Source organism: Leptidea sinapis, chromosome 1 (genome assembly GCF_905404315.1).
Source record: "Leptidea sinapis chromosome 1, ilLepSina1.1, whole genome shotgun sequence".
NCBI lineage: Eukaryota > Metazoa > Arthropoda > Insecta > Lepidoptera > Pieridae > Leptidea > Leptidea sinapis.
The window spans coordinates 26,361,666-26,389,345 of record NC_066265.1 but is presented as its reverse complement, the minus strand read 5'-3'; the positions used below and the strand labels follow the sequence as shown (position 1 = coordinate 26,389,345).

At 34.2% G+C, this 27,680-nt stretch overlaps 2 protein-coding genes across 4 annotated transcripts; one reads left to right on the top strand and one right to left on the bottom strand.

Moving 5' to 3' along the window:
• Positions 1–27,680, bottom strand: LOC126969857 (iron-sulfur cluster assembly 1 homolog, mitochondrial). 3 transcript variants are annotated; one of them, XM_050815454.1, is made up of 4 exons: positions 27,324–27,680; positions 27,059–27,254; positions 1,240–1,538; positions 1–1,160 (listed from the first exon to the last, which is right to left on the bottom strand). In XM_050815454.1, exons 3-4 carry the CDS (start codon positions 1,529–1,531, stop codon positions 1,057–1,059), a joined length of 396 nt encoding a protein of 131 aa, XP_050671411.1. In that variant the 5' UTR covers positions 1,532–1,538; positions 27,059–27,254; positions 27,324–27,680; the 3' UTR covers positions 1–1,056. The 3 variants fall into 3 exon arrangements, with proteins under 3 accessions (XP_050671411.1, XP_050671395.1, XP_050671403.1); XM_050815438.1 differs by lacking the exons at positions 27,059–27,254; positions 27,324–27,680 and adding an exon at positions 1,664–1,879; XM_050815446.1 differs by lacking the exons at positions 27,059–27,254; positions 27,324–27,680 and adding an exon at positions 1,664–1,879 and having other exon boundaries at positions 1,240–1,531.
• Positions 3,306–24,922, top strand: LOC126969326 (translocation protein SEC63 homolog). The gene is made up of 12 exons (XM_050814685.1): positions 3,306–3,563; positions 3,767–4,098; positions 5,332–5,502; positions 7,769–7,975; positions 10,365–10,593; positions 11,718–12,011; positions 12,508–12,634; positions 13,786–14,027; positions 15,109–15,308; positions 18,353–18,518; positions 23,604–23,728; positions 24,769–24,922. The coding sequence occupies exons 1-12, from the start codon at positions 3,440–3,442 to the stop codon at positions 24,817–24,819; spliced, it is 2,268 nt and encodes a 755-aa protein (XP_050670642.1). The 5' UTR covers positions 3,306–3,439; the 3' UTR covers positions 24,820–24,922.

The window sequence follows — 27,680 nt, the reverse complement described above, 5'->3', positions numbered from 1 at the left end:
TAAGCTACTAAAATTCTTTATTATACACAAAACATTACATAATATCAACTATATCTATGTACAATATTTTTCTTAAAAAAAAAGAGCAACCAATTTTTCTATTACAGTAATATAATAACAATAATATTTATTATTATTGAAATTATTGGTATTAAATTATCACATAGTATGGGACTAAATAATATAGTATGAATCTGCTATGTGTGACTATGTAATTTATAGGTGAGTTGCGGGTTAGTGTCACTAAGATGTAAAATTACCTAGTTATTATGGGCCTATATTTGCCAGACCTTCTGTTATACAGACCTACTAAGTCTATGTTTTAGAAGGTGTCTTAGTATTACGTAATCTGTGAGCAAGTGTCAATGTTTTCATAATTGGAAGTAATTCCATATCGAACACCATAATGTCGAAATTGAGTAAAGAACACAAAACTGGTCACATAATTCATATTAATGGACTGACAAAATTGGCAGCCCTCCTTTCAATCTTTAAATGACATCATGACTTAGTAACCCAACCCACATTTATGGAATACATGAATATTTATAAAACTTTACATACAAATTCCTTGAAATGTGATGTTTGCAGCTTGGGATGTTTTTCAGGAACTACATCCATTTGTGTTTAATCAAGAAATACTCGACCATATTTAGATATTATATTGAGACTCCTGGAATATGGATACATCTTTTACAGTACTATCTAGCTTGAAATAAACACCTATGTTGATCACACAGCTGATCTATAAAGTTGTTCCATGAACTTATTTTTATTCACTTTCACTATTATATTATGATCAAAATGGATTTTATTGCTGTTTCATCCAAATATCTATTTTATGTATGTATGTTTAAATTCCAGACACCATAAAATAATGATATTTGAATAATCAATGCACTATAGTATTTTAATCCTTAGCGGTTCTTATAATTCCACAAATGCTTTAAGTGTAACAGCAATTTAAAATTATCATATAATAGAAAAATTGGTGCATATTTATATAGCAATCTATATGTAACAAAAGAAACCTATTAGCATTACTTTATATAATTTCTATATACTAAATGATTCACCACAACCACATGTGCCTTTTATATTGGGATTATTGAACACAAATTCTGATGATAGCTTGTCTTCAACATAGTCCATCTCAGTTCCTGAAACAAATAAATTTTTAAGACCATTTTGAATACACAAATAAAGCAGCTGTTAAAAGACAAGAGGAATGTCACTAACCTAGTAGAGTTAATTGTGCTTTTCTATCAATTATTATCGTAACCCCATCTTGTTTTACCTCTTCATCTAGTTTACCCTTCTCTTTGGCATAGTCCAATGTGTATGATAAGCCATTGCAACCCCTTTGTCGAACTCCAACTTTCAAACCCACAAACCCCTTAGCTTCTTGTTTAGACATAATTTCTTTTACTTTTTCTATTGCTGTCGGAGTCAATACCAAAGCTGCTCTAGAAGGCAGCACCCTTTTCTTCACAGCTCTAACAGTAGCACTGGCGATGGTTTTTGTAGCCATCTAAAAGCTGACAATATTGTTAGGATGGTAAATACGTAAATAGCAATAATATCAAAATTACAATGCAAACAATAACACTAAGCCCATGGCAATAAATTTATAAATGCGTTATTTAGAAAAGTGAATTATTACATTTGAATTTGAGTGTCTGCCTCAAATGCTAATATCACTACAACTTCATTGCCAAAAATATATTTTATACAATACAGAAGAACGCCGACTTTAAAACCTTAATATTATCCAATTATGAATAAACACAAAATACAAATTGATTGATTTATTAATTAATATCTGAATTCTGAGATAATTATTATGAAATTTTTAACTTTAATAAATTTTGCCGTCATTGTCAAAACACAAGTGTCACTATGTGATGTGTCAGTGTCTTACTACTTAAACTTAGTCTACTAGCGTAATAGACGAACCATGAGAGCAAGATATCTATCCTTACACAAAAATCTAGGTGTGAAAAAGAGACGTAATAAATGGACTGTGAATCCATTTTACAACAATTTAGTGTCCATTAGTGTCCTGTCAAATTGAACCGTATTTAAATTTTAGTGTTTTTATCGTAATTTTTTTGTGTTTTAACCGATATTGATTAAATTATAAAGGTCTTGTGTTCTGTATTTGAGTGTGTTGTAATCTACAGCAACAATCCAAATAAAGAAACATTTCGCAGGTAAATACTGAGTCATCTATACTGCTTTTGTAGTGCTTAATTTCGAGGAAAGTAATCACTAAAATATTTTGTATATGCAGGAAACACTCTATTTACTAAATATAATATTATGATTTAAAAAAATATGTGAGTATATAAAATATTGTATACGTAAATGTGACGGAGTTTATTAATATTTGTCATAGGGATTGACCAAAAGCAAAATACTATACACTTCACAAATTCACTAACATATCTGTAAAACCAGCACATGAAAATTTTAAATTTAGTCTCGCCGAAACGACGAGAGGCTAGTATACTATGTTTATGATAGAATCTAAAATCATCATATACATAAGCTACCGTACATTGGGGTATTAAGGGATTGCGGGGTGACAAAGGATATCAAAAAAGTTAAAAAAAATAATGTTTTTATTATATGCAGAGCAATATTAAGTGGAGACACCCTAACCCTAGAACATGGGTAAAACCACATCAATTTTATGGCAGCACTCCCATTGTCACTGTTGTATGTTATGTTTTTTCTTATTACGAAAAATTTACTAGAAATAGGTGACCATGGATCAAAAATCTGAAAGAATATTTCATTTAACATTTTTAAGTCGAGCTTGTTGTATAATATATTGAAAACGTTACGTGAAAAGCAATACTTACGCGTGGAAGAGAAATTCTGGATTTTTTCTACAACTACAGCTTTGGCAGCAAGACACACTACCATATTACAACCATATTGTTAAAGGAATACATAAATATGTTTGAAAACAACAAAATCACAAAAATACTATTCGCCAACCAATGACATTACAGTTCTTTGTTTACTTGTCCCAAAGTTGACATTGGGACAAACAATATTATGGGTTACGTGATATAGATGCAAGATCAATGGCTTTGCCTCATTCTATCTCAGCCTAAGTTATATAATAATGCTTGTCCTTTCTATTTGTAGTGAAGTTATCGACGCTACTTCTGTAGCGTTAATATTATCTATGGGATACACAGTTACTGTAATTTTTTATTCTGGCCACATCACTATGAAGTCATATTATTGCGACACGTCAGTAATCATTTTAAACTTCATGTTCATTTACATTTCAAAATTCCACACGTCTATTGATGTCATGTTTTGTGCCTTTGTGGATTCTTGTCATCATCAAGTGTGGTGTCAGCGATTTTAGTTTTTACTTTATAGTAAATAATGTAAATTAAAGTATTAATTCTAGCTAAAAATGGGTGGACAAAAATTTGAGTACGATGAAAGTGGATCGACATTCTTTTATTTTGTTTTATCTTTTCTCGCTTTAATACTTGTTCCGGCTACTTTTTATTATTGGCCAAGAAAAAGAAGAGAAGGTAATAATTAATTTGTTATTCATAGTATTTGCTAATAAATGTAACGTACCCTTGAACTGCAACCATGTGTGTTACTATTTATTCTTTGGGATCAACTTTTCTCTCAAAGAACACTTACGTTACGTTTAATCTATTACTTATAATATTCTCAATTTAACATGTTTTACTCCACAGTGAAATAATACGTAAATTTCTGTTTGCAGATCCTATTAAATTAGCTGAACAATGTCAATGTCCACTATGTACAAAGAAGAGAATTATTATTGAACAGTCTCAGCCTTATAAAAAACTCAAAAATTTTCTTGTTATGTTAGCAATTATATCTGGATGGGTGCTACTTGGCTTTCTAGCCATGAAAGTCTCTCAGTTTGACTATGAAATGTCAAATTTTGACCCATATGATATTTTGGGTCTACCACCAGGGGCCACACAAGCGGAAATAAAAAGATCATATCGTAAGCAATCTCTTATTCTTCATCCTGATAAAGAAACAGGAGATGAAAAAGCTTTTATGAGATTAACAAAGGCATATCAAGTAAGTTCTGTTTCAATAATTTTTTTCATGATGGAAGGTAGTTGGTAGAATATTTATAAGGCTAAGGTCATGTGTGATATTATCAACACTTTGGTATTATATTAGAGTACCTTAATATTTATCTCACTAGATGAGGCACTAAAGAAGTAGAGGTGTGTCATTGAAGGTTTTTAAATTAATTTAATTTAACTGTTTCTTGTCAATGGTCAACAGGTTGAAAAAACTGTTAAATCGTCAACGGGTTTTGAAAAATCAGTTAATATATTTATTAATAATTTAGATTTTATTAGGTTTTTATTTCGTCAATATAATATCAAGTCAACATTTTCGTTCGCAGATTCGTCAACTGTTTTGAATTAAGCTGTTTTCGTGAGGCATTAAGTTTCTTCATTTATTGCGAGTTACGGGCGAAGACGTTGATTGAATTTATTAGCTTATGTTCAACAGGTTTTTTCGTTGAACAAAAACAGTTAATTCGTTAACGAATATAAAACTTAATAAAAACAGTTGATTGATTTAACGACCACCTCTATAAAGAAGACCTTTACATATGGATGTCTGCTTGTTAAAATGCTTTATCACACCAAATTAATGCTTGTACAGCTTTTGTTAGCACTCCTCCTTGCTTAAGTTCAGTGGGAAGTATCTTATAAGACACACACTGTGAACAAAAGCCTTTACATATTTTATTTGCTAAATCACAACATATATGTATTTACATCCAAGCTACCATAGTTATAACATTTAGGGGATAGCTGTGGTATTGTTAAGGAGAATACTAAGGTCCTTATTCCAAAAGATTTCTCAATAACTAAACCATGCTCAATTGTATTATTGTCTCTTTTTTTCACAGTTATTAGACAGTGACAACATTACACTTGATTATTCCATATTGAGAAACTAGAATATGGACCTCAATTTAAATTAGTAATTTTGACAATCTCAGCCTATAACAACACCTTTTGTATCAGGTACAATAACTGTACATTCCTATAATTATAAATGTAACCAAGTGTTGTACTGTAGAATACATTTGAGGGTTAAGTGCAATATATTGCAAATTATATGTATGTGACAACATCAACTTGATTATCAAATAATAATTATATTTCTTTATTTGATATTATGTTATGATAGGTAAGAAAGTAGGAACATAAAACCATGAATAAAAAAGTTTCCAAAATTATCAGTAAGCTATTTACAAAAATCAATATAAGTTCATTTCACTTTCAGGCATTAACTGATGATGAAGCAAGACGAAATTGGGAGAAATATGGAAATCCTGATGGCCCTGGTGCAATGAGCTTTGGAATTGCCTTGCCAAGTTGGATTGTTGAGAAAGAAAATAGTGTTTGGGTGCTAGGTCTTTATGCTCTTGTATTCATGGTTGCTCTTCCAACAGCAGTAAGTATTTAATTATTCAACATCCCTAGTTGTTTTTACTATACCAGTCTGTATCAGTAAACAAATAAACACTCCCAACCAATTAAAGCAGACCAGTTTAAAGTACCATTTAAAGCAGTCACTGACCACTGCAAGGTATACAAAGATTTATATAGGGCTCAACGACAATCCTTCATATAAATTGCGTCACAAAAGGATCATGTCACATCCTAAGTGAGTACACTATACTCCATAGTAATCAGCATTTGCAACTCTAAACATAGTTTATCAGAGCCTTCTCTCCTAAAAGTGATTAGCGTGAAAGAGAGAAGAACAAAATGGCATCAGCTACCTAGAGGACTTTTGCCCTCTTAGCAAATACAAACAAAAAGAAAAGTGACATTTATGTTGACCTGGTGGTCTAATCTTAGAGTATGTATTTGATTTGTGTTAACTAATTAACTAGTGTTGATGGTGATAATATCTGGTGACAAATCACACAAAGTTTTATTTTCTTACATACCTGAAACAATTACATATACATACTTTTAAATTATAATGGACAAGCACAGATAATTTTATAGTAGTTAATTTAATTTTAGTTATAACTTAATATTATTTTGTTTTATGTGACACATATTGGGCACTCTAAACCTTGAATATCTCTTAAATACTGGGCGATTTATGTGCACGTGTATCAATGCGTATTATTTTACGTATAGCAAAAGAATGCTTATAGTTAGGGTGATTTCAGCGAATTTATATGAAAGCTATTGAAAAAATCTATTATAATAAGTACAAATTATTTGATTTGTGATTTTATTTTATTTTACAAAAACCTGTCTTTCAACAAAAGTTGAAAATCCTCGTTTTTGGAATTAACAAGGTATTTTAAATAAAGAGAATTGGTTTTGTTTATAAGTGTTTATGGTTTTATAATGAAATTTATTTTTCACTAAACTAGAATTGACATGCTTCATAGTAAAAATGTGAGATATTCCATCAGAAAGACACCCACGAAATTGATGATGAACAGACATTTACTGTTATCAGACTGTTATGAATAGATCGAATCTGTCTGTTCAAAGCTTTACCTACATTATTCGCCTTCATTCTAAGTTCAAAGGGAGCATATCATAGCGTTTCGTCATTAAGTCGATTGCCTTACTCGGCATTTCTTGTTTATTTCTAAATTAAGTCGATTCTTACTCGGTACGCAATGGGCAAAGTGGAAACTAGATGCAGGAGGCATTTCAAGGATGTGTGTAGTTTTACAAGGAAGAATTACTTAAAGGGAAACTTAGGCATTTAACGTCGGTTGGGCGTAGCGCGTACCATACGTTGTTGTACCAGCACATTGCGTTTAGTGCTCAGCTGACAGAAAAACTTGATTGTGCGTCTACAATTGTGAAGAGAAATGAATCCATTTTAAATCTCTTTACTATTAAACTCTAACGATTACGGAATAAAAGACGGAGAAGATATCATGTTAACCCAATTATTCTTTACTATTTTTGATGACGATGTAACGCACGCGCGAAGGGTTGGTCGCTCGGTCAACGTCACACTGAACGCAATATTTATCACCACAGCCCGTCAGTGGACCGACTAGCTCGACCGACGATTCTCATCAGTGTGACGTAGCTATACGCGCGTAGCAATTCATCAACGCTGGACTCAATGCGTTCATATGTTTTCATTGTTATAACTACGCTCGACCGACGTCAGTAATGACCGTCGGTTTAGCACTAAATGCAGCCTAAAGAACAAATGGTCCACATTTCCCTCAACTAGTCCACAGTCACACAGAGAATGCTATCTTTTCTTTTTATGAAAATAAAGGGTCGAGACGAGCAGGACGTTCAGCTGATGGTAATTGATACGCCCTGCCCATTCCAATGCAGTGCCGTTCAGGATTTTTGCAAAACCCAAAAATTCTGAGCAGCACTACAGTTGCGCTCGCCACTTAGAGTGAGACAGTGGATGTTAAGTCTCATTTGCCCAGTAATTTCACTAACTACGGGCGGCGCCCTTCAGACCCAAAACACAGTAACTTCACGGCAGAAATAGGCGCAGTTGTGGTACCCATAATCTGTGTAAAGGGGCCTCCTACTGGTATCTAATTCTAACCTAAAGATACTGGACTGCAAGAGTGGTTTAAGTGCAACCTGCAAACTGTTAAGACTATTGTCTTATTGGAGATCCTAAATTTCGAGAATCAGTGTTTTTAAGGAATGTCTACTACTACTACTCTTACCTATGATCTATATATATGTTATACTTCCAGGTTGGAACATGGTGGTACCGCTCCATTCGTTATTCAGGGGAACAAGTACTGTTGGACACAACTCAAATGTATTTCTACTTTTGTCATAAAACTCCTTCGATGCCTTTAAAGCGTGCCCTGATGATTCTAGCTGCATCCTGTGAGTTTGATAAAAGGCATAACTCTGAAGTAATTGAAAGGATAACTGATAATGAAGAAGTTCCCATGGTAAGACTATAAGAATTTACCATAAGCTTAAAATCGAATACAAAGGATACTGTACATAATCACTTAAGGACAATTATTTAACATAGAGTAATTACATCTTTTTTATATTGAAATATAAAACAATAAAAAAGATAATGAAATAGGTAGGTATTATTAATTACAAAAATGTCTCGCTGACTTTATGGTCATATAAGTTTTAGAGTACATACCTACTTAATTTATTTTAAGAAGGTATACATAATAATATTATTTTGGAATATAAGTATTATTGTGATATATTAACACTTTAAACAAAATTAAATTGTTCAATACTAATGGTAAGAACATTAAAAACAAGTGCTTTTATTATTTCATATATATTCATATGTTATTGATTAACATATACTAGTATTAATTACAATATTTTAATGGAAGTTTTAATTAAAACATAATTATTATGAGTCACCTGTAACAGTTAGCTGTTAGACTTTGGCATTAGTTTTCTTTAATACTTTAGAATAACTACAATTATCTAATGGTTTTTATATATCTTTTAAGCCATGTAAATTATCTTTTCGCCGACATGGTTACAAAATATTATTTTTTACTACTTACTGGTATACTTAATTAGGTTTTATTATGTTGATAAACTTGTGAAAAATTATCAAATATACATAACTTTTTTTTTGAAATAAAACACTTTTTGTCCTCCTGAAAGCGTGATCTGGAAAGATCTCGAAACGTCGGGTTAAGTAAAATAATAATAGAAATACAACTTTTAAGCAAAATCGAATGTAAAAACACAGTTACAATTTCACGCGTTTTAATCCTCTAAAAAGTATTTTATATAAATGTGTAACACTCGCGTTAGTCAAAGAAAAATACTTAACTAGTTAGAAAAACTTAGTTTTATACTATGGTATATAAAAGGCATTTATTTTCTCAAAATTGATTCCTTTAGAATTCTTTTTGATGTCATTTGTATTATACTAGATACTACTACCGCTTCGAAAAAAAATGACGCTCTGAGAGAGAAGAAGCGGCGCAAGAAACTCTCCCACCATTATTTATTTTTGAGCTCTTTTTAATGAAATATACAATATTGTAGTGTCATTGCTATTTCTATAAAATAATCATAACCTAGTCCCAGGCTGTCGGATCACTTAGATATTCATCTGTGGAGTAGTAGGATTTTCAACATTTAATTTTTTTTTATAGATAATGCCTGAACAGTGGCTATGACTTTATTATAAAAGTGCATACATTTACCCTTAAAGCTATTATGTATCTTAAGAAGCCTACTAGAATTAGTTACAAGCAATCCCTTATTTCTAGTGTTATAATAATGAAAATCACTATTGAGAGCAAAAAGGTGACGAATTTTGTGAACATATATTAAATTTTCATAAATGTACTGACAATGAACAGTCATAATGACGACCCATATAGCCGAATGGTTAGTGACCCTGACTACTACGCTAGAGGTCCCGGGTTTGAATTCCGGTAGGTGCAATCATTTATATGATGAATATAGATGTTTGTTTCCGAGTCATGGATGTTTATATGTATTTATGTATGTTTAAGTAAATATATTGTTGTATTGTACCCATAGTACAGGCTATGCCTAGTTTGGGCCAAGATAATTTGTGTAAAAGTTTGTTAATATTAATACTATTATTATTATATATATTACTAGTTGACCCGACAGAGGTTGTTCTGTATATAATAAATAAAATAATGTTTTTATTTGAATTTGTCATTAATAATAACATCATAAATTACTTCGCAAAATATGCACCCTGTTGTTATAGTGAAATTGTTTCACAGCAGAACTGTCAAACCGTGCGTCAATAAATTCTCTCATAGAAATTATGTATGGACACATCAAAGGAATAACAAATTTATTGTTTTTATTTAATTTAACAGCATTTTCCTATTTATTCACCTTTTAAACCTTCTCTGGACTTCCAAAAATAATTCAAGACCAAAATTAGCCAAATCGGTCCATCTGTTCTCGAGTTTTAGCGAGACTAAAGACCAGCAATTCATTTTTATATATCTTATATATAAAATTCTCGTGTCACAATGTTCGTTCCCGTACTCCTCCGAAACGGCTTGACCGATTCTCATGAAATTTTGTGAGCATATTGAGTAGGTCTGAGAATCGGCCAACATCTATTTTTCATACCCCTAAATGTTAAGAGTGCACACGATTTTTTTTTTATATTTGTTTGATTATGAGTCAGCATTAAAAGTATATACAACTTCAAATTTTCACCCATCTACGATCAACAGCTACTTTTGTATCGCGATTTTAATATCGGGTTTAATAACGTTTGCTGGGTCAGCTAGTTTTTATATATATATTATAATATTTATTTCTTTTAAACAATAAGTACGTATATTTTAGCTGTTGCGCGATCTACCGAATCTTGGTGAAAAAAATAAGGAGCAGCCGCTATGTCGGCCGTACAGTATTAAGGCAAGAGCTCTGTTACATGCCCACTTATCACGAATGAAGCTGCCAGAGGACACGTTAGAAGTAGATCGGCGGTATATCGTTTCTAAATGTCCCGATTTGATTGTTGAGATGGTGAACTGCATAAATCAATTGATTGCATTAGCGTACGCTCGCAGAAGTAAGTTTGCATTATTGAAAAAATTAAACATAAACAGGTTATTATACAGCGTGGCACAATAATGGCGACAATAAATAAACACACGGGTTAAGCTACCTTTAAGTTAAGACACCTTTATCGTAAAATAATAATTATGAAAATTAAAGTAAATTATTGAAATTTTGATATGTTCAAACAAATTAATTATATATTTAGGAGGTTAAATTTTAATCACCCTTTCGTGGTCGCATAAAACGGCACGAAGTACGTGTCATTGCCTTCACTAGCGCGCGGCTACTGGATTTCTTACAGGTTGTTCGGAAATTATATTTTTGGAAAATCGATTTATTTAGACAATTTGTTATGTTTTTAAAGTAGAGAGTAAAGATAACCCTCACTTCTGGGATTAATACACAAATAAAATTTGAAAACAAAATTTTATGAATGGTGCGGGACTCGAACCCACGACCTCTTGCGTTCCGTGCAAAACAAATTGTTTAGATTTGCAAGAGTGACAATTCAATCTTTTCAATCTCAAGTCAATTTCCTAATATGCAAATATTGGGGTTGAGCAGGTTATCAACTGTAAAGTAGATCCTGTAGATGAAGCTAAAACCTGAGAGTTGAACAAAGCATACAAGATTTTATGACGATACGTCACTCGAACGGTTGGCTCAGTTGTAAGAGCACTCGCACGGAACGCGAGTGTTCGTGGGTTTCGTGTCCCGCATCGTTCATTAAATTTTTGTTTTCAAATTTTATTTGTGTATTAATCCCAAAAGTGAGGGTTATCACTTTAAAAACATAACAAATTGTGTAGATTTGCAAGAGCGACATCTCAAGTCAATTTCCTAATATGCAAATATTGGGGTTGAGCAGGTTATCAACTGTAAAGTAGATCCACAACGGTAGATGAAGCCACAACCTGAGAGTTGAACAAAGGATGCAAAATGGAAGATGGTCGCGGGTTCGAGTCCCGCATCGTTCTTAAAATTATGTTTCCAAATTTTATTTGTGATTTACTTGAGTGAATTTTGCATTTTTTTTATGATTACGGTTAAGTAGTTTTACCCATGTGTTTATTAAATGTCGCCAGAGTAGCGTCACGCTGTATAACTTGTGGTTTATATTTTGTTTAATTTTAGTACCTAGGTTGCCCACAATTGAAACAATAGAAAATTGTATGAAGATGTCTCCAATGATAGTACAAGGCCTTTGGGAATACAAATCACCTCTGCTCCAGTTACCATACATTACCGAAGATCATTTGAAATATTTTCTCAATAAAAAGAAACATATAAAGTCATTGCTACAACTAGCACAGCTACCGGGTGAGGAGAGACGGCAAATGATGAGATTTTTAAATGATAAGCAATATGAAGATGTAATGAAGGTTTTGGGGAATATGCCTTATATAAATTTCCAGGTTAATACAGAAGGTATGTACATACATTTATACTTACCCCCTTATTCATAATAGTCTGCTAACTTAAAGCATTGCTAATTCACACTCTGTCTTCTTCTATTGACCTAAGTCAGAATGAGAAAAAACACTCCTTAGCGGCTGTTTTAAGTTAGCGGACCATTATGAATAAGGGGGTTAAAATACACAATAGTTATAAAGGTTAACGAATTAAATTTATTTTTTTCAACATCATATTAAGCATATATTCAACTATCATATTTTGGTGAATTAGAACTGGAATTATCAGAGTGTAAAAAAAATACTGGGGGAATTCTTGTGCCGTCTATTGTTTCACAGAGAGTTATTTGTTTATGCGGTGGTCTATCACCAAGAAGGTTAACAGGCCGATGATAACTGGAATTACGGCCGGTTTCAATATTCAATTGCAATCCTGTATTGTTAATCCGAGATTGATATTTTTACCCCTTAAATCCAAAGAGGTGTTATGATAAAAGTTTTTTGTTTTTCAGTTATTGACGATGAGAATTCAACGGTAGTTACGGCGGGGGCAATAGTAACAGTCACAGTATTACTTCAAAGAACAAATCTAAAGGAGTTACTGGGCGATACAAGTATTAAGGAAAAGCAAATTATCAAGTGAGTAATATTGAGACAGAATTGCACAAAGGTTGGCTAAATTATAATTAGTTGAAAAAAAAACAGTTGCATGTTAGTACAGTAGCACAAGCTAAGCCTACTCTCCTTTGCTTGCTATCTGTGATTCTGTAGGTCTATTTTGTTATATTAACGGCTTTACAAATAAATTTGGTATAAAGTTATAGCTGAGAAAAAACCAAGAATATGCTAAATGTTGAAATAACGACCGTTTTAAATAACGTATCTCTTTTTACGGATACATTGCTACCACCGTTTAATGACAAGATCTTATCTTTCCATTGTTATGTCCAATATAGCTGTTATAGTCCAATGCTTTATGTCGATAGGTTATTGAAATATAAGTAAGCGTAATATCTCCAATAAGTTAAACTAAGGATAGATAGGTTATTAAAAACGTCCGTAAATCGCTGACAACTGTCAGTACAATGATAATTCTGAAGTTTTCCGAATGTCAAGCAGCCTTGCAAATAAACGCGGGAAACATAAGCAAAATGTCTATTTGTCAACATTTTGCATATTCTTGGTTTGTTCTCAGGTATAACTTTATGCCAAGTTTATTTGTAAGGCCGTTAGTATTAGCATTAAATATTAGTATTAAGTGAAACTTCTTAATCGACGTATGAGAGAAATTTTATAGCAATGTTGTCACGATTTTAGGTAACGCGCCATGTTGTTTTTTTTTTATCAAAGTACAATATAGTGCAGTAAAAATAATATATTAGTCTGAAAGTGATAAAATAAAAAAGACATTCAGATTCAAGCCAATTTATATTTAAAGTGAGAGTGATTAAATATTTCGTTTGATAAATCAATCACTTGAGCGTGATTTTAATATTATTTGTGTGCATTTCTATAATAATAAAACTAATTAAATAGGGATTTTTTTGTCTTAAGTCTTGTCTTGACGACGCAAGAAGCAGTTTCATTTAATATTGACATGATAAGGTAGCTTGGGCTGCCGCCTCCAACTCTGGGATCTCATTTAGTTTGTCTGGTAACAATGTCTGTTATAACTTTATAATAACTTGATTCCTCTGGTGTTGCAAGACAACGTGGGCGGCGGTGATCAATTAACGTCATCTTCCATTAAAAAAATATATTTCTATACTAATATCCCGGTTTATGTGTAGGGATGACGACGAGGCAGCTGGCGACAACGCCGACAAGGAAAACGACAAGAATGAGAAGAATGACAAGAAGGAGACTGCTAAGCGACCAGTGTGGATGAAGCAGGTTAAGAAACATCCAGCCAAGAAGAGTAAAAAACCGGCCGCGAAGCAACCGGTCAAACCGGCCGCGCCTGCAACGCCGCCACCGCCCAGCGCCGAAGCGAAAAAAGAAAAAAAAGAACCAAAGAAAAAAGATGATGAAGGTAATTACAACTTTATGGCCTACAAAAACTTGCTCATTTGGCTGCCTCTAAAAAAACTTGAAGGAAAAAGCATACTCTTGCAGAATTTTGTAGGATTAAGTTTGCATACCATATTATGGTACAGTGTGTCAGAATCGAGACGGTAAGAACACTTTTATTTGCGAAAATCCAAATATGATAATGTAGTTTTGTATTGGCTTTCCACTTACTGAAGAGTATTATTATTATTTATTAATTTCATTTGGCTGGATAATTATATAAACGTTATTCCAGAAAAACGTTCCAAACCCAGTATCAGCTCGATCCTTTTGACCGCGTGCAACGCAGAGCAGCTCGAATTTTCGGGGACCCAGTACTCTGTGAACGGCTGGATCACTTGGTGTTGCGTAGAGACGTCGCTTCATTGTGTGTCTTCTACCGAATTTATCACGGGGAGTGTTCCGAAGAGCTGTTTAACTTGATTCCTGCCGCCGAATTCCACCTTCGCACGACACGCCACAAGTTAGGATATCATCCCCACCATCTGGATGTGTGGCGGTCCTCCACGGTGCGGTATTCAAGGAGCTTTCTTCTACGTACAACAAAGCTGTGGAATGAACTTCCTTGTGCGGTGTTTCCGGGACGATACGACATGGGTACCTTCAAAAAAAGTGCGTACACCTTCCTTAAAGGCCGGCAACGCTCTTGTGATTCCTCTGGTGTTGCAAGAGATTGTGGGCGGCGGTGATCACTAAACAATCGCTCGTTTGTCCTCCTATTCCATAAAAAAAAAAACAATCATGTCAAAATTGAGTTAAGAGCACAAAAGTGATCACGTGATTCATATTAACAGACTGACAAGAAATGGCAGCCATGTAACCAACCCACATGTGTACATGGAAAACTCTAATATTTATTAAACTTTAAACACGAATTCCTTAAAAATGTGATGTTTGTGGCTTGGAACGTTTTTCAGGAACTACATCCATATGTTCTATTTTTTACTACCCACTCACACACACTGCCATGAAATCCTATATACATACAGGTTTAAAAGAAACACCGGAGAAATATTAATTAGCATTTATTTAATTTAATTAAGCGGAGGAATCGGAAGCGGGTAGCTCGGATGAGTCGGGGACTCACAGCGACGCGTCGGACGACGAGTCGCGCGACAATGTGTCCGCCGTCGACGACGACGACGACCAGTGGGAGAAACTGCAGAAACGGCTTCAGAAACGGGAGAGGCTCGAGGGACGGTCGAAGAGCTCGCATCCTGTACATTGTCCGTACTACCCCTTGGTGAGTTAAATAAGGGGGATTATACACGAATGGGAATTAACATCTCAATATATTATATAAATTACGTGACACGTTGTTTGTCCGCGATGGACTCCTAAACTAATGAAAGGTTTTACATGGGGATTACTTCATGGAGTGCAGTTTGGTCCAACTTGAGAGATAGGATAGTTTTTATTTCGATTTAGGACCCATATTTTTTTTTATTTTCAATATTTGTTTTGTATGTTTATATTTTATATGAGAGAATTTAGTGACGCACGGTTTGACAGTTCCGCTGTGAAACAGAATTTTTTACGAAATAATTCTTGATGTTTTAGAATATTATTGGCAAATTTCTATAAAACAGTATTTTTTTTATTATCTACAGGACAACGTCTGTCGGGTCAGCTAGTAATAATATATGTTAAAAAGTGATAACTTTAACATTAGACACGAACATAAATATGCTAGTCTTAGCACCAGAAAGGCAAATAAGTCATTTTTGGTAATTTCCCAATGTTAAGTATTATAATAAATTCCCCACCATCACAACATAATTGTCTGACAAAACATTCAAAACGCATGCAAAGGCTGTTTAAATGGCAAGAGTTTATTATAAAATTTTATCTACAACCATGCTTTAAATCCTCTATTAAAGATTCTTAAACAGTTAGCTTATTGCCAACATTAAAACACCCAATGTCCTAATCATCGTACGTACATCATACCAACCATCATCGAAACGAGTGTTTAAATGAAATTAAGTAACACTCCTTTGGATGATATTATGGTTACTAGGACTGGCTTTTTTAACGTTAGGAGTAAGCTAACTGTTTCAGAATCTTTTATAGAGGATTCATAATATTATGGGTGCAACTGTTGATAAAGGGTATTAAAACACGAATGTGGATTAATCTCACGAGGCGAAGCCGAGCCTACACCCAAAATATGAATCCTCTAAAAGATTCTGAAACAGTTAGCTTACTGCTAACATTAAAACAGCCAGTCCTAGTAGTAATCTAATATCATCCATTAGTGATTATATAATATACAAATAAACTAAGTATTCATGAAATTATTATTTATTTTAGTAGTAATTTACATTTTGTATAGTGCAATAATTAAAATTCACTTGAATATTATGTTCTTTTGGAAATTAATCGCTCATTTTTTGTAAACAAAACAATAAAAATATCAAAGAAAAATGGCGGTGATTTGAATAACCTACTTTTTTTTACGGCGCGCGACGTTCTGGTAGTGTGGAACGCGCGTAAACCAAAATGTTCTTTTTTTGAAATTCATACAGATGCCACGCATCGAGCAATAAGAATGTGGCTGTCTGTTAAAACTCTTTGAGCATGAAGGGAATGAAAAAAAAATAGGAGTGTTGTTATGAAATTCAGTATACAACATTACAACACTCTTTTGAACATTGGGTGTTTTAATGTTGGCAATAAGCTAACTGTTTCAGAATCTTTAATAAAGGGTTTAAAGCATGAGTGTAGATAAAATAGTATATCGAGGATGAAGAAGTTTGAACCGCGGTTCCTTGCATATCGCGAGTGTCTGTGACCAAGTAGCATCCACTACTAACGTATTTTTACTTACTTACGTAATTTATTTTTTGACGCTTGTGCGCACTTCTATTTGTAAATATTTTATGACTATTTACAAATGCTTTTGAAAGTTTACGTAAATATTTTATTTTCAGTATCGCAGGTAGTTAATTATGTACAGTTGAATGTATAATGATAAGCGGCGAATTCATCGTATTCGTGTACTTTAAAATTTAAAACGATACATAGATAATTATACAGTAGTACCTCGTAACGTCCAACTAGATTATTCTTAAACCTCAACAAAAAAAAGTATATTTCCTGCCTTGTGCCAATTATCTCAAGTTTGACCTTTATGAGTCGAAGAATGTAGAAATTCCCAACCGCCTCACAACTCATAGAAATAAATTATGACATCTCTCTAACTCAAAACTAAGTGAAATAAGTGTAAACTTTTACAATTTATTATTTACTCGACACATCTTCCGTGAGTTTCCAGGTTTGAACACACAGAAATAAACCTACATAGGAACATTAGTCCATTTTCGCTTAAAGACATTTGTGAAAACGTGTGTCACTATTTGAACAAAACACACCCTCCGTACCACATTATAATTTCATCACATGCAAATATTACATTGCGTGCATACGGTATGATAATTTGTTCGAGAGTTGTTTAAAAAGTAATGTAGGTATTGATTTCTTTATTAAGAATCTTTACCACGATTCTCATTCATGAGGATCGTGGTAAAGGTCCGGTAAGATTGTTAGTGATGTGCTTATGTCTAAAAAAACACATACATCAAGTCTACTACACAGATAAACACTACACAAACATACACACACACTCATACACACACAGCCATCACCCACACTAATGTCTTAAGCTTTCTTTATTTAATTAAGTTTCAAAATAATTTTTTTTCGTAGGCTTTCCATCATTAAAACGATGTGCTTTGGGAGCCCGGTGACTTATAGCACAGGTGTTCATTACCTATTTCAAGCACTGGTCCCTCACAATTAAAACAATGTCTAAATGTCAATATTCAAAAACTGTGTATACTATGTGATTGTGAGAGAATATCACTGACCTCTACTATATACCACTGGACAGGCGGCTGTCTAAGTGCTTTTGTGCCTGTTTGGTATTTGCCATTTTGACGCTGTTGGCCATGTAGCGAGAGTCTGCGATACTAAATCCTAAGATGACAACCTCAGCAAACGTCGATAGATGGCGGGAAACTATTTATAAAAAAAAATGTGTACTTTATAACGTTGATTCTTGAAGTATAAATAACACGGAAAACGTACGAAATTAATTCAAAATGCAAAAATACTTCAGAATATTGTACGTTCCTTCGCAGCCATTTGTATTATATGTCAAAATTAGTTCTCTGGAAACTCGCGAGTGGCGCTTGCTGTCAAACATATGGAACAGCCTCTCCAGTGGTATTTATACAGGTCAGTGGAGAATATAAATATGTATATAAATATTTATTTTGAATTTAGGAAAAACAAGAGTTTTGGTGGTGCTACATCTGCGATCGCAAGTCACACACGCTGCTCACGGCGCCCGCACATGTGACCGCGTTAGTGGACTCGCACGAGCTACAGCTGCGGTTCACGGCGCCGCGCTGGCCCGGTCTCTACACGCTCGCTTGCTGTCTGCGTTCAGGTACCAAGCCAGCCTCCTTATGTATATATATTATACGTAAAAAATACTTAATAGTTTAAAAAAAAAACTAATAAATAGGTACGCTCTTATAGAAAATCCCACAAAAAAATAGAAAATAAATCTTGGGTACCACAACGGCGCCTATATCTGCCGTGAAGCAATAATGTGTGAGCATTACTTTGTTTCGGTCTGAAGGGCGCCGTAGCTAGTGAAATTACTGGGCAAATGAGACTTAACATCTTATGTCTTAAGGTGACGAGCGCAGTTGTAATGACGCTCAAAATTTTTGGGGTTTTTCAAGAATCCTGAGCGGCACTGCATTGTAATGGGCAGGGCGTATCAATTACCATCAGCTGAACGTCCTGCATTTTCATAAAAAAAGCTCAACAAGCTGGCTCCGTGCTCGCTTAAATGTCACTGCTTGTGGCGGCGACGTGGGACGGGTCGTTCCCTTCCCTAAAATATGGTCGAGGGAGGCGGTGGCTGGCTCATGCTTCATGCCCGTGTTCGGGCGCTATTTGTGGTTACTGGATGATCCTGTTACCAGAAACTCTGCTTCATGTTCTTAAAATTAAAGTTATCATATTTTTTATAATCACTAATAAAATGCTCTCAAAATACCTCTATTTATTAACGGTGTGTGTGTATTTTTACATCTACTGTACTCAATAACTATTTGTTTTTACGTATTAATTTAAATTAACCTTCTTTGACTTACTCGTGTAAGGCATTGAGTATTTTGTTGCATCATTTTACAAATTTTCTAAATGTTGATTTAAAAGAGTGACAATGTGTTTCTTGCCACTTCTTCTCATTAAAGCTCAACCTTTTCCGAAGAAAACTTTTGAAACGCACAAGTGTCATTTCCTTGACCTACCTGAATGAAGTGATTTTCATCTTATTTTAGCCAAAATGAGCGTAAAATACAGTTTACTGCTTTCCGTACATAGTTATTATTTGCCTTCTGTTCCCGAAGAGTAACCAACGGGCATCCTATCTCCACAATAGGCAAGTAGAATGCGCATATCACTACAAACCTGCGACCAAGTTCGAATAACTATATATCATATTATATTTGTAGCCATATACAGTGTGGCGCATCCATATTAAGAGAGTATCGTCAAATAGGAATTTCTCATCTAAATTGAAAATATACCTTAGTAAAAACTGCCTATACTCATTAGACGAATATTTTCAACTAAAAACTTGACTATATATACTATATAATGCTGCTACTAATCTTTTGTTAAATTGATATTATTGTAACTAATAATTTAGAAATGTACTTTATAAAATTTGCACGTCATAAATGTGGCAAACATGTACCTTATAATATTTATGTATATGACTTTGACTTCAATTAATGAACACAGGGGCAGAACTACCTAACTGTAATAATAAAACAATAAATTCAAAAATAAAAATACATAATTCACCTAAATAAATAAATTTTCCATAACATCATTTCGGAACATCCTGTAAGTAATCTAGTAGCCGCGAGCTAACGTAGGCAAATGACACCTACTACTTCCACGCCGCGCCGTAGCCGTCAGAACTCATCTAAGGTGAATAGCGCCCAAGTGAGGGTGATTAAAATCAATTGTTTACTTTATTTTTTTTTAATGATTATTCAGGTGGATTCGAGAATGGTTTAGATTCACAATTGAACTAACTCCCAAACAGCTGGACCAATTTTGATGATTTTTTTTGTGTGCTCCAGTAAATTTGCAAAATGGTTTAGAATGGTTCAATTCAGTCCTTATTATTAATTCTCCTGCCCATGTGTATGTTAGTGATCTCCTCCTAACGGCTGGACCGATTTTTCAAATTTAAGACGTGTTTACAGGAGAATGTATAAAGACGGTAGTCGTTGAATTTATTTTTCCTTATTCAGGCTTTGCCAGTAAATTTGCAAAATGGTTTAGAATGGTTCAATTCAGTCCTTATTATTAATTCTCCTGCCCATGTGTATGTTAGTGATCTCCTCCTAACGGCTGGACCGATTTTTCAAATTTAAGACGTGTTTACAGGAGAATGTATAAAGACGGTAGTCGTTGAATTTATTTTTCCTTATTCAGGCTTTGCCAGTGAATTTGCAAAATGGTTTAGAATGGTTCAATTCAGTTCTTATTATTAATTCTCCTGCCCATGTGTATGTTAGTGATCTCCTCCTAACGGCTGGACCGATTTTTCAAATTTAAGACGTGTTTACAGGAGAATGTATAAAGACGGTAGTCGTTGAATTTATTTTTCCTTATTCAGGCTTTCGTATGCACACATTTCATCTGACTTGCGTTTCAATCGCGTAAGTTTTTGTTCACAATTCCGGTTCGGAATTTCTTGAGAAATTTTGAGCAATTCGGTTTCCGGAATGGCTCAAAATAGAGGTTAACGGTCAACCTCTATTTTTTTTGGCCGTTTTCACAGCTGTCTCAGTCTATCTAGACGCATAAATAATCTTAGGAGTTTGCAGCCACACATACTATATCAGCTGTCAAAATCAATAGATACCGATACGTAGGCTTCCCAGCGTAATCTGTGTGTCAACCATTATAACGGATGAGCATGGTCACTTTATTGCAGATTATATTCCCCCGTCCAGCGAGTTTTTCGTATCTTATTGACGAATTAGCAAGTATCGTCCAGTATTTGATCATTGTAAACCATAATAGCTTTATTCATTTACTTTGGCTGCAATACATTTCAATTATATTTACCGTATAGGTGATTGATACAAGTACATATGAATGCAGTTCCATTTTAATCACCAAATAAACAGAGCAACACGACCGTGACATAAAATATCAGACCCAACATATGGTCGGGCGAGGCCTTCCATCTCTCCATATTTGGATTAAGACATATCTGTTATACAAACACCAAAACGCCAGTCATTCTAAGTACTTCCTTAAATTTTTATTTATTTTAAGGTAGGGAGCAATCTGGATATGTGGATTTCTCCGATTGTGCGGTTTTAAAGTAACTTTCTTCCACTCACAACCAAATTTTCTTTCGGCAACGCTCCTGTGTTTCCTCTGGGGTTGCAAGGAATGTAGGCGGGGGGTCACTTAACACCAGGTCCCCAGACCATACGCTCGTTTGTTCTCCTTTTCTTTAAAAAAAAATAAAATGCGCGAAGTTTCTAACGCGGTATTTACAGGTCGATATTCATCTTCATAATAAGCCTGTACGTACCCTTTAAAAGGGCGGCAACCCTCGTGTGACTTCTCCCGTAGTGCAGGGAAGTTAAAAATAACAATTGAAAATGGGTATGTTGAGTTAGTGTGGTGAAGTAGAGTGCATAGATGAAAGTAAATAAGCCAAGTCTAAAGTACCAAGAATAAGAGAGATCGCAAGAAAGGGTTGACTAGTGGGAGGCACCTTTCCGCAGGATGCCGGCTAGATTATGGGTACCACAACGGCGCCTATTTCTGCCGTGAAGCAGTAATGTGTAAGCATTACTGTGTTTCCATCTGCAGGGCGCCGTAGCTAGTGAAATTACTGGGCAAATGAGACTTAACATCTTATGTCTCAAGGAGACGAGTGCAGTTGTAGTGCCGCTCAGAATTTTTGGGAGTTTTTAAGAATCCTGAGCGGTGCTGCATTATAATGGGCAGGGCGTATCAATTACCGTCAGCTGAACGTCCTGCTCGTCTCGTCCCTTATTTTCATAAAAAAAGAGGAGAGTGCAAGAATCCGGGAATGGAGAATATAACTAAAACCGTCGAATCACCTAAAATTAATGAGCGTAAAGTACTCAAGATGAGAATATTGAAATATATGCCTCGAAATACACTAAGGCTGGGTTGCATTATATTAGCTGTTATAGTTATGGTGTAAGTCAGATTTAACGTTAACAGTAACACTGACTTTAACATAGACGGCGGAATGTGTTGCACCATCATATGCCTTGGCATAGTTACAGTTATATGCTTATTTGAAAATTTTGACAAGTCGCTATTTAACATTAACAATAGCTTTAACCGGCGAAGACTAGACGGTTACGGTAAATAATTAATGTTATGACGTTATGAAAAAATTGTCAAATAGTACAAATCATTTTTCGTATAGGTAACCGGTACTTTAGCATGTTTGTTATTGCTAAAGTTAGTTGATACAACGAAGCCAAAGTTCTGTATCATCAAGATGTTTTTCGTTTCCGCATTATTTAAATATTACACATTTTTAATTCACACCTATCAAACAAGAACATAACAGTTGTGCTGACGTATCTAGTGTTTTAAATTTGAAGAACCGATTACTTTGACATTGAAAGGTAGAATGATATGAATGAATTTGCAAAATGGGACACTATATTATATGCTCGAAAACAATTGGGAAATATATTGGGTAGTTTTTGACGTCCAATAAGTGATATTATTTATATAATACTAGCTGACCCAGCAAACGTTGTATTGCCGATATTAAAATCGCGATACAAAAGTAACTGTTGATCGTAGATGGGTGAAAATTTGAAGTTGTATGTATTTTTTAATGCTGACTCATAATCAAACACAAATTTAAAAACAAATGGTCAAAAAAATTAAATTAAAAAAAAATGTGTGGACCACCCTTAACATTTAGGGGGACGAAAAATAGATGTTCGATTCTCAGACTACCCAATATGCACTCAAAATTTCATGAGAATCGGTCAAGCCGTTTCGGAGGAATTCAAAGTTTAACACCATGACACGAGAATTTTATATATTAGATATTATATCCTATTTCGAATAGGAGCTCGGAGCTGTGATTTAAGCCCGTTGGATTATTTTCTGTGGGAAACCATTAACGATAAATGATACGCGAAATCGAAGTTGCCATTGAAGAGATTCAAGCCGAAACAATCGAAAATGTAATGAAAAATTCGGTTGTTGATCGGGTCATATGAATGATATTGTGTTCCATTCTTAAATTACAAAGTTCAACCTTTCCAATAAAACAGCAGAAATTTGAAAAAATAAGCAGAAGTTTTTTTTTATAGCCAATTCAAATTTAAAACACAAGATGGCCCCACCCTATAAATGTGTTTAATTCTATTACTACTACAGCTGTCACTTGCATACTATGATCCGACTTTGTAAACAGATTCGTACATCGGTATGGACCAGCAACAGGACGTGAAGTTGGATGTCAAGGAGGCCGCAGCGGTGCCGTCTGAACATCCGCAGTGGTGGGACCTTAGTGATTCGGAGGCGGAAAATAATGATCAGGTAAGCATTCTGATGGTTTGTGTGCCGTATTGCTCGAACGCAGAGCTCATTTGGAGGTTTAACATATTAAGCGGGGTTTTCACTATCCGTGATAATCGGAAAATACAAAAAAAGTCGTTCAAATATACAAAAAAAACACAAGGTCAGCTACTACTGGGTTAAATTTACAGTTTCGAGTCAAAGAATTCATTAAGGAGCTTTCGACAACTTAACAACAACATATAGAATTTGAATGAATTTAAATTTGATCCCTCTTCTTAATATTTTTCCATAGTGTAATTTACAAAATATATACCATTTTATACATAAATAGATTACAATAACTTTTTCAGGTTGTTAGTTTTAGACATTCGAACTAAGTTGTTGTGTTCATTTAGTATGGTCTAAAATTGAAACGTGTACGCGAACTAAACAAATTTGTTCTAAACAAAGATTTTCATATGTATATTGCACCAATATGCCACTAAAATTGTATTTAAACATCTTATATAATATAAATATCTTAAATACTTAATTTTCGTATGTTTCGTAACTTCAACAATTCACTTTGATTATAATGCTATTACCCCAGTCCGCAAATAATTGTGATACTTTAGTGTAGAACACGCATTAAGATTTCTAAAAACAGACCATTCACGAATCGGCCATCCAATAAAGCTGTTTGTATTAACAACTGAATTACTCTATAACATTGCCAAATGGTTTTACATCACTAATTAATTAGTCCCACTTTATTATATGCATCGCCAAAGCTAACACACGGCGCTGGAAATATATCAAAAGCTTATTTAAGTAGTCGAGTGTAACATGCCGCGTCATGTGGTCGTTGCATAATTTTGTGCAAGCGAGAGCGCAACATTGGTAATACTGTTCCTTCATTGTTTAACTGCGTCAGCTTTGGTGATGAATATTGAGTTAAGTGTCATTATTTTAACTCGTGACTTTAAGAACCGGAAAAAGAATAAAGACTTGTGTATGTTTAAGATATAATTAACAAAAGTTATGTTTATCTTCTTAATGCATATCTTGTGTTTCCGCAGGGAGGAAACGAAAGTGAATTCACTACCGACGATGAGGTTGAGGAAGAATAATTTATATGCTAAGTTATTTTTATAGAGTTTTTATTGAGGTGTGTATATCAAATGTCTTTGTATGGTTTGAGAGCGAATGAAATATAGTAATTTTATATTCCAAGTGTGTTTTATTTTTTAATGAAAGTATGTTTACAATGTACTAATGGGTCTGAGAGCATTCGAGGTAAAACGCTTCGAAGAATTTCGCTATAGTTGTGTATCATGCGGTGCGATGGACAAAGGGGTGTCGTCAAGGCTGTCAGTAATGTTGTATTATTCTTTTTGAGTTTTAAAACTGCGTAATACCGTATTTTTCTGCTCATGGTCTTGTGATCTGTTATTTGTTGCTTCGTCGAAGTTTATGTTAAATATTTATAACTACTATGCTTGGACACTAATTTTGTATCAAGATATGTATAATTGCTGTTTTAGTATCAAAAGGATAAAAAAAAATACAAAAAAACAACCGACTTCAAAAACATTATTCCAAAACAATAGATATAATATGCACTAAAAAGTATAAATATAATTGCGTATTTTTATACAATCTAATTCTAGTTATGATTATTTATGGAATCGAATGGAATTTAAAAATCGGTTCGTTTCACCCAGTCGAAAGTTTTGAGGTAACAAACATAAAAAAACATATCGACGAATTGAGAACTTCCTCCTTTTTTGAAGTCGGTTAAAAAAATTTCATGGTACTATATGAATTATTAAATTATTTACATCTTATATTATAATCATAATATCTTTACATTTTAATTTTATTCGACATGTATTAGTTTCAGTATGACAGTGTTGGTACTTTGAGTATAATTCAATGTACCTAATTTAGCGAAATGTTACATAAACGGAAGTAGGTGTTCTGGGTGAATAACGATCATGTAGACAACTCTATAACATATTTTGTATGTCAATTGACGAAACATATCGGATTATTAATAATATTATGTTAACATCTTATATACAGTGTTTCTTGCAAATGAAATAATTTCATTTCAAAATGTAAATAATATTTTTAATGGATTGGGTCACCCAAAGTGTGCCCAGCAACATCCAGCTAGGACACCTTAATTATAAAAAAAAATATAAAAGAACTTCTTAACTCGGTAGACTGTTAATACTTATTCCCAATTCAAATAATTCAGACAGCCAACTGAAAAGAGCGCGCGCAGGGTACTGAATGCTCATTGGTCAGGAAACGATCACAAAATATCATAATTGGTCAGGTAAATTCATCACAACATATCCTTAATTTTTGTGATAGCTTAAACACATGGTCGGATTTAGTACGGCCAGATCATCGGAGGGTCCGGTGGGCGCTTCGCACCAATTGGTCCGGACCAGTAATGTAATGCTCATTACGGTCCGGACGGTAATAATAATAATTTTGTGTGATGAACAAAGCGACATCCCATCGAATATGGTCCGCTACAACTTACAAGACCGCGTCCAATGGTTCAGCCGCACCAAATCTGATCATGTGTTTAGGCTATAACTGTCTACTTTGGATTATCTTAGATCAATTTCCTTAATGTAGTACCTATCTGAAATGCGCTATTTATGTGGCGTATAATCCTAATTGTAACTCAAAATATTAACTTTTTTAAATTACTTTGTGAGGCAGATACCTGATTCCAAAGTCAGTTCTCTAGAAAGAGTCATTGATTTTAAACCTAAGTACATTGCAGATATCTGGCTAAGTAACTGATACTTGGTGATTTAAAAGTATTTTTACTACTTTCTGTTAGCTATGTAATATGAGAGGACAGGGATATAGTAAGTTACATTAATGGTAGATATCACAAATTTAATTTACAATAAAGTATTATTGTTCGTTTGTGGGCCTGTTATATTATGCCGCATCGTCTAAAGATTCATATAATATGTCAACCCTTAGATTAATGATTGATCTCCGCTGCGCTCCAACTAGACAGCGCAGGCATAGACGTAAAGTGCGGCAGCTAAAACTCGAGCCAGTATCGTGTGGTCTCGTGGCGAACAATGTGTGATGTTAACGTGTCACAATGTCATGTTTCATCAAACTCTTAATTAATCTCAATATAAAATAACATGAACCGTATGTTACAAAACTTGAAAGATACCATTGAGTGTTACGATGTCACGCACACAAGCATCTAATAGTAGCTGTAATAAAAAAGCTATTGTTCTTAGGTAGCGCAGAATCTAGTTGTAGTGCAATGGAGACCAACCCTTAATCTAAGGTGTCAACCCTTAAAATTAAACTACTAACCGTTGCTTCTAGAAATTTATTTTGGACCGTTCTAAGATATATCTCCTCTGGCTGCAGATAAAAACCGACGAGCAATCCGCAGAACTAGAAGATAACTGTATAGCTAGATCTTTTCCCTTCCGACAAAACCTGCGTGGTGTATCTTCTTCAAAATATTATCCATCCGTATTAAAAACGTGTATTTTGTAGCCTTGTTCTGTCATCAACAATGAAAAATTAAAAACTGTAACATATGTTTGAATTATAAGCATACATACATACATACAAATAATCACGCCTCTTTCCCGTAGGGGTAGGGAGAGACCACTTCTTTCCACTTGTTAGAACCCATATATACTTGTTTCGCTTCGTCCACTTTCATTGTTCCTTTCATACATGTTCTTCGGATTAGAGTATTCTTGACCTGGCCTTTTTTCAAGACTGATTTGGTCTCGAAACGTCCGCCTAGGTCTGGTATGAGTGTTGAAACCACCAACCCCTCAAGCACAGCCAAACGAGCCTTGTTAGACACCTTCTGCCTGTTCATAAAGGAGTTCAAAACTCCATTCACCATATTTCCTGCATTCACTCTTCTTTCAATATCACTCTCATTATAATAATAAGCATAAACTATTACTATGCG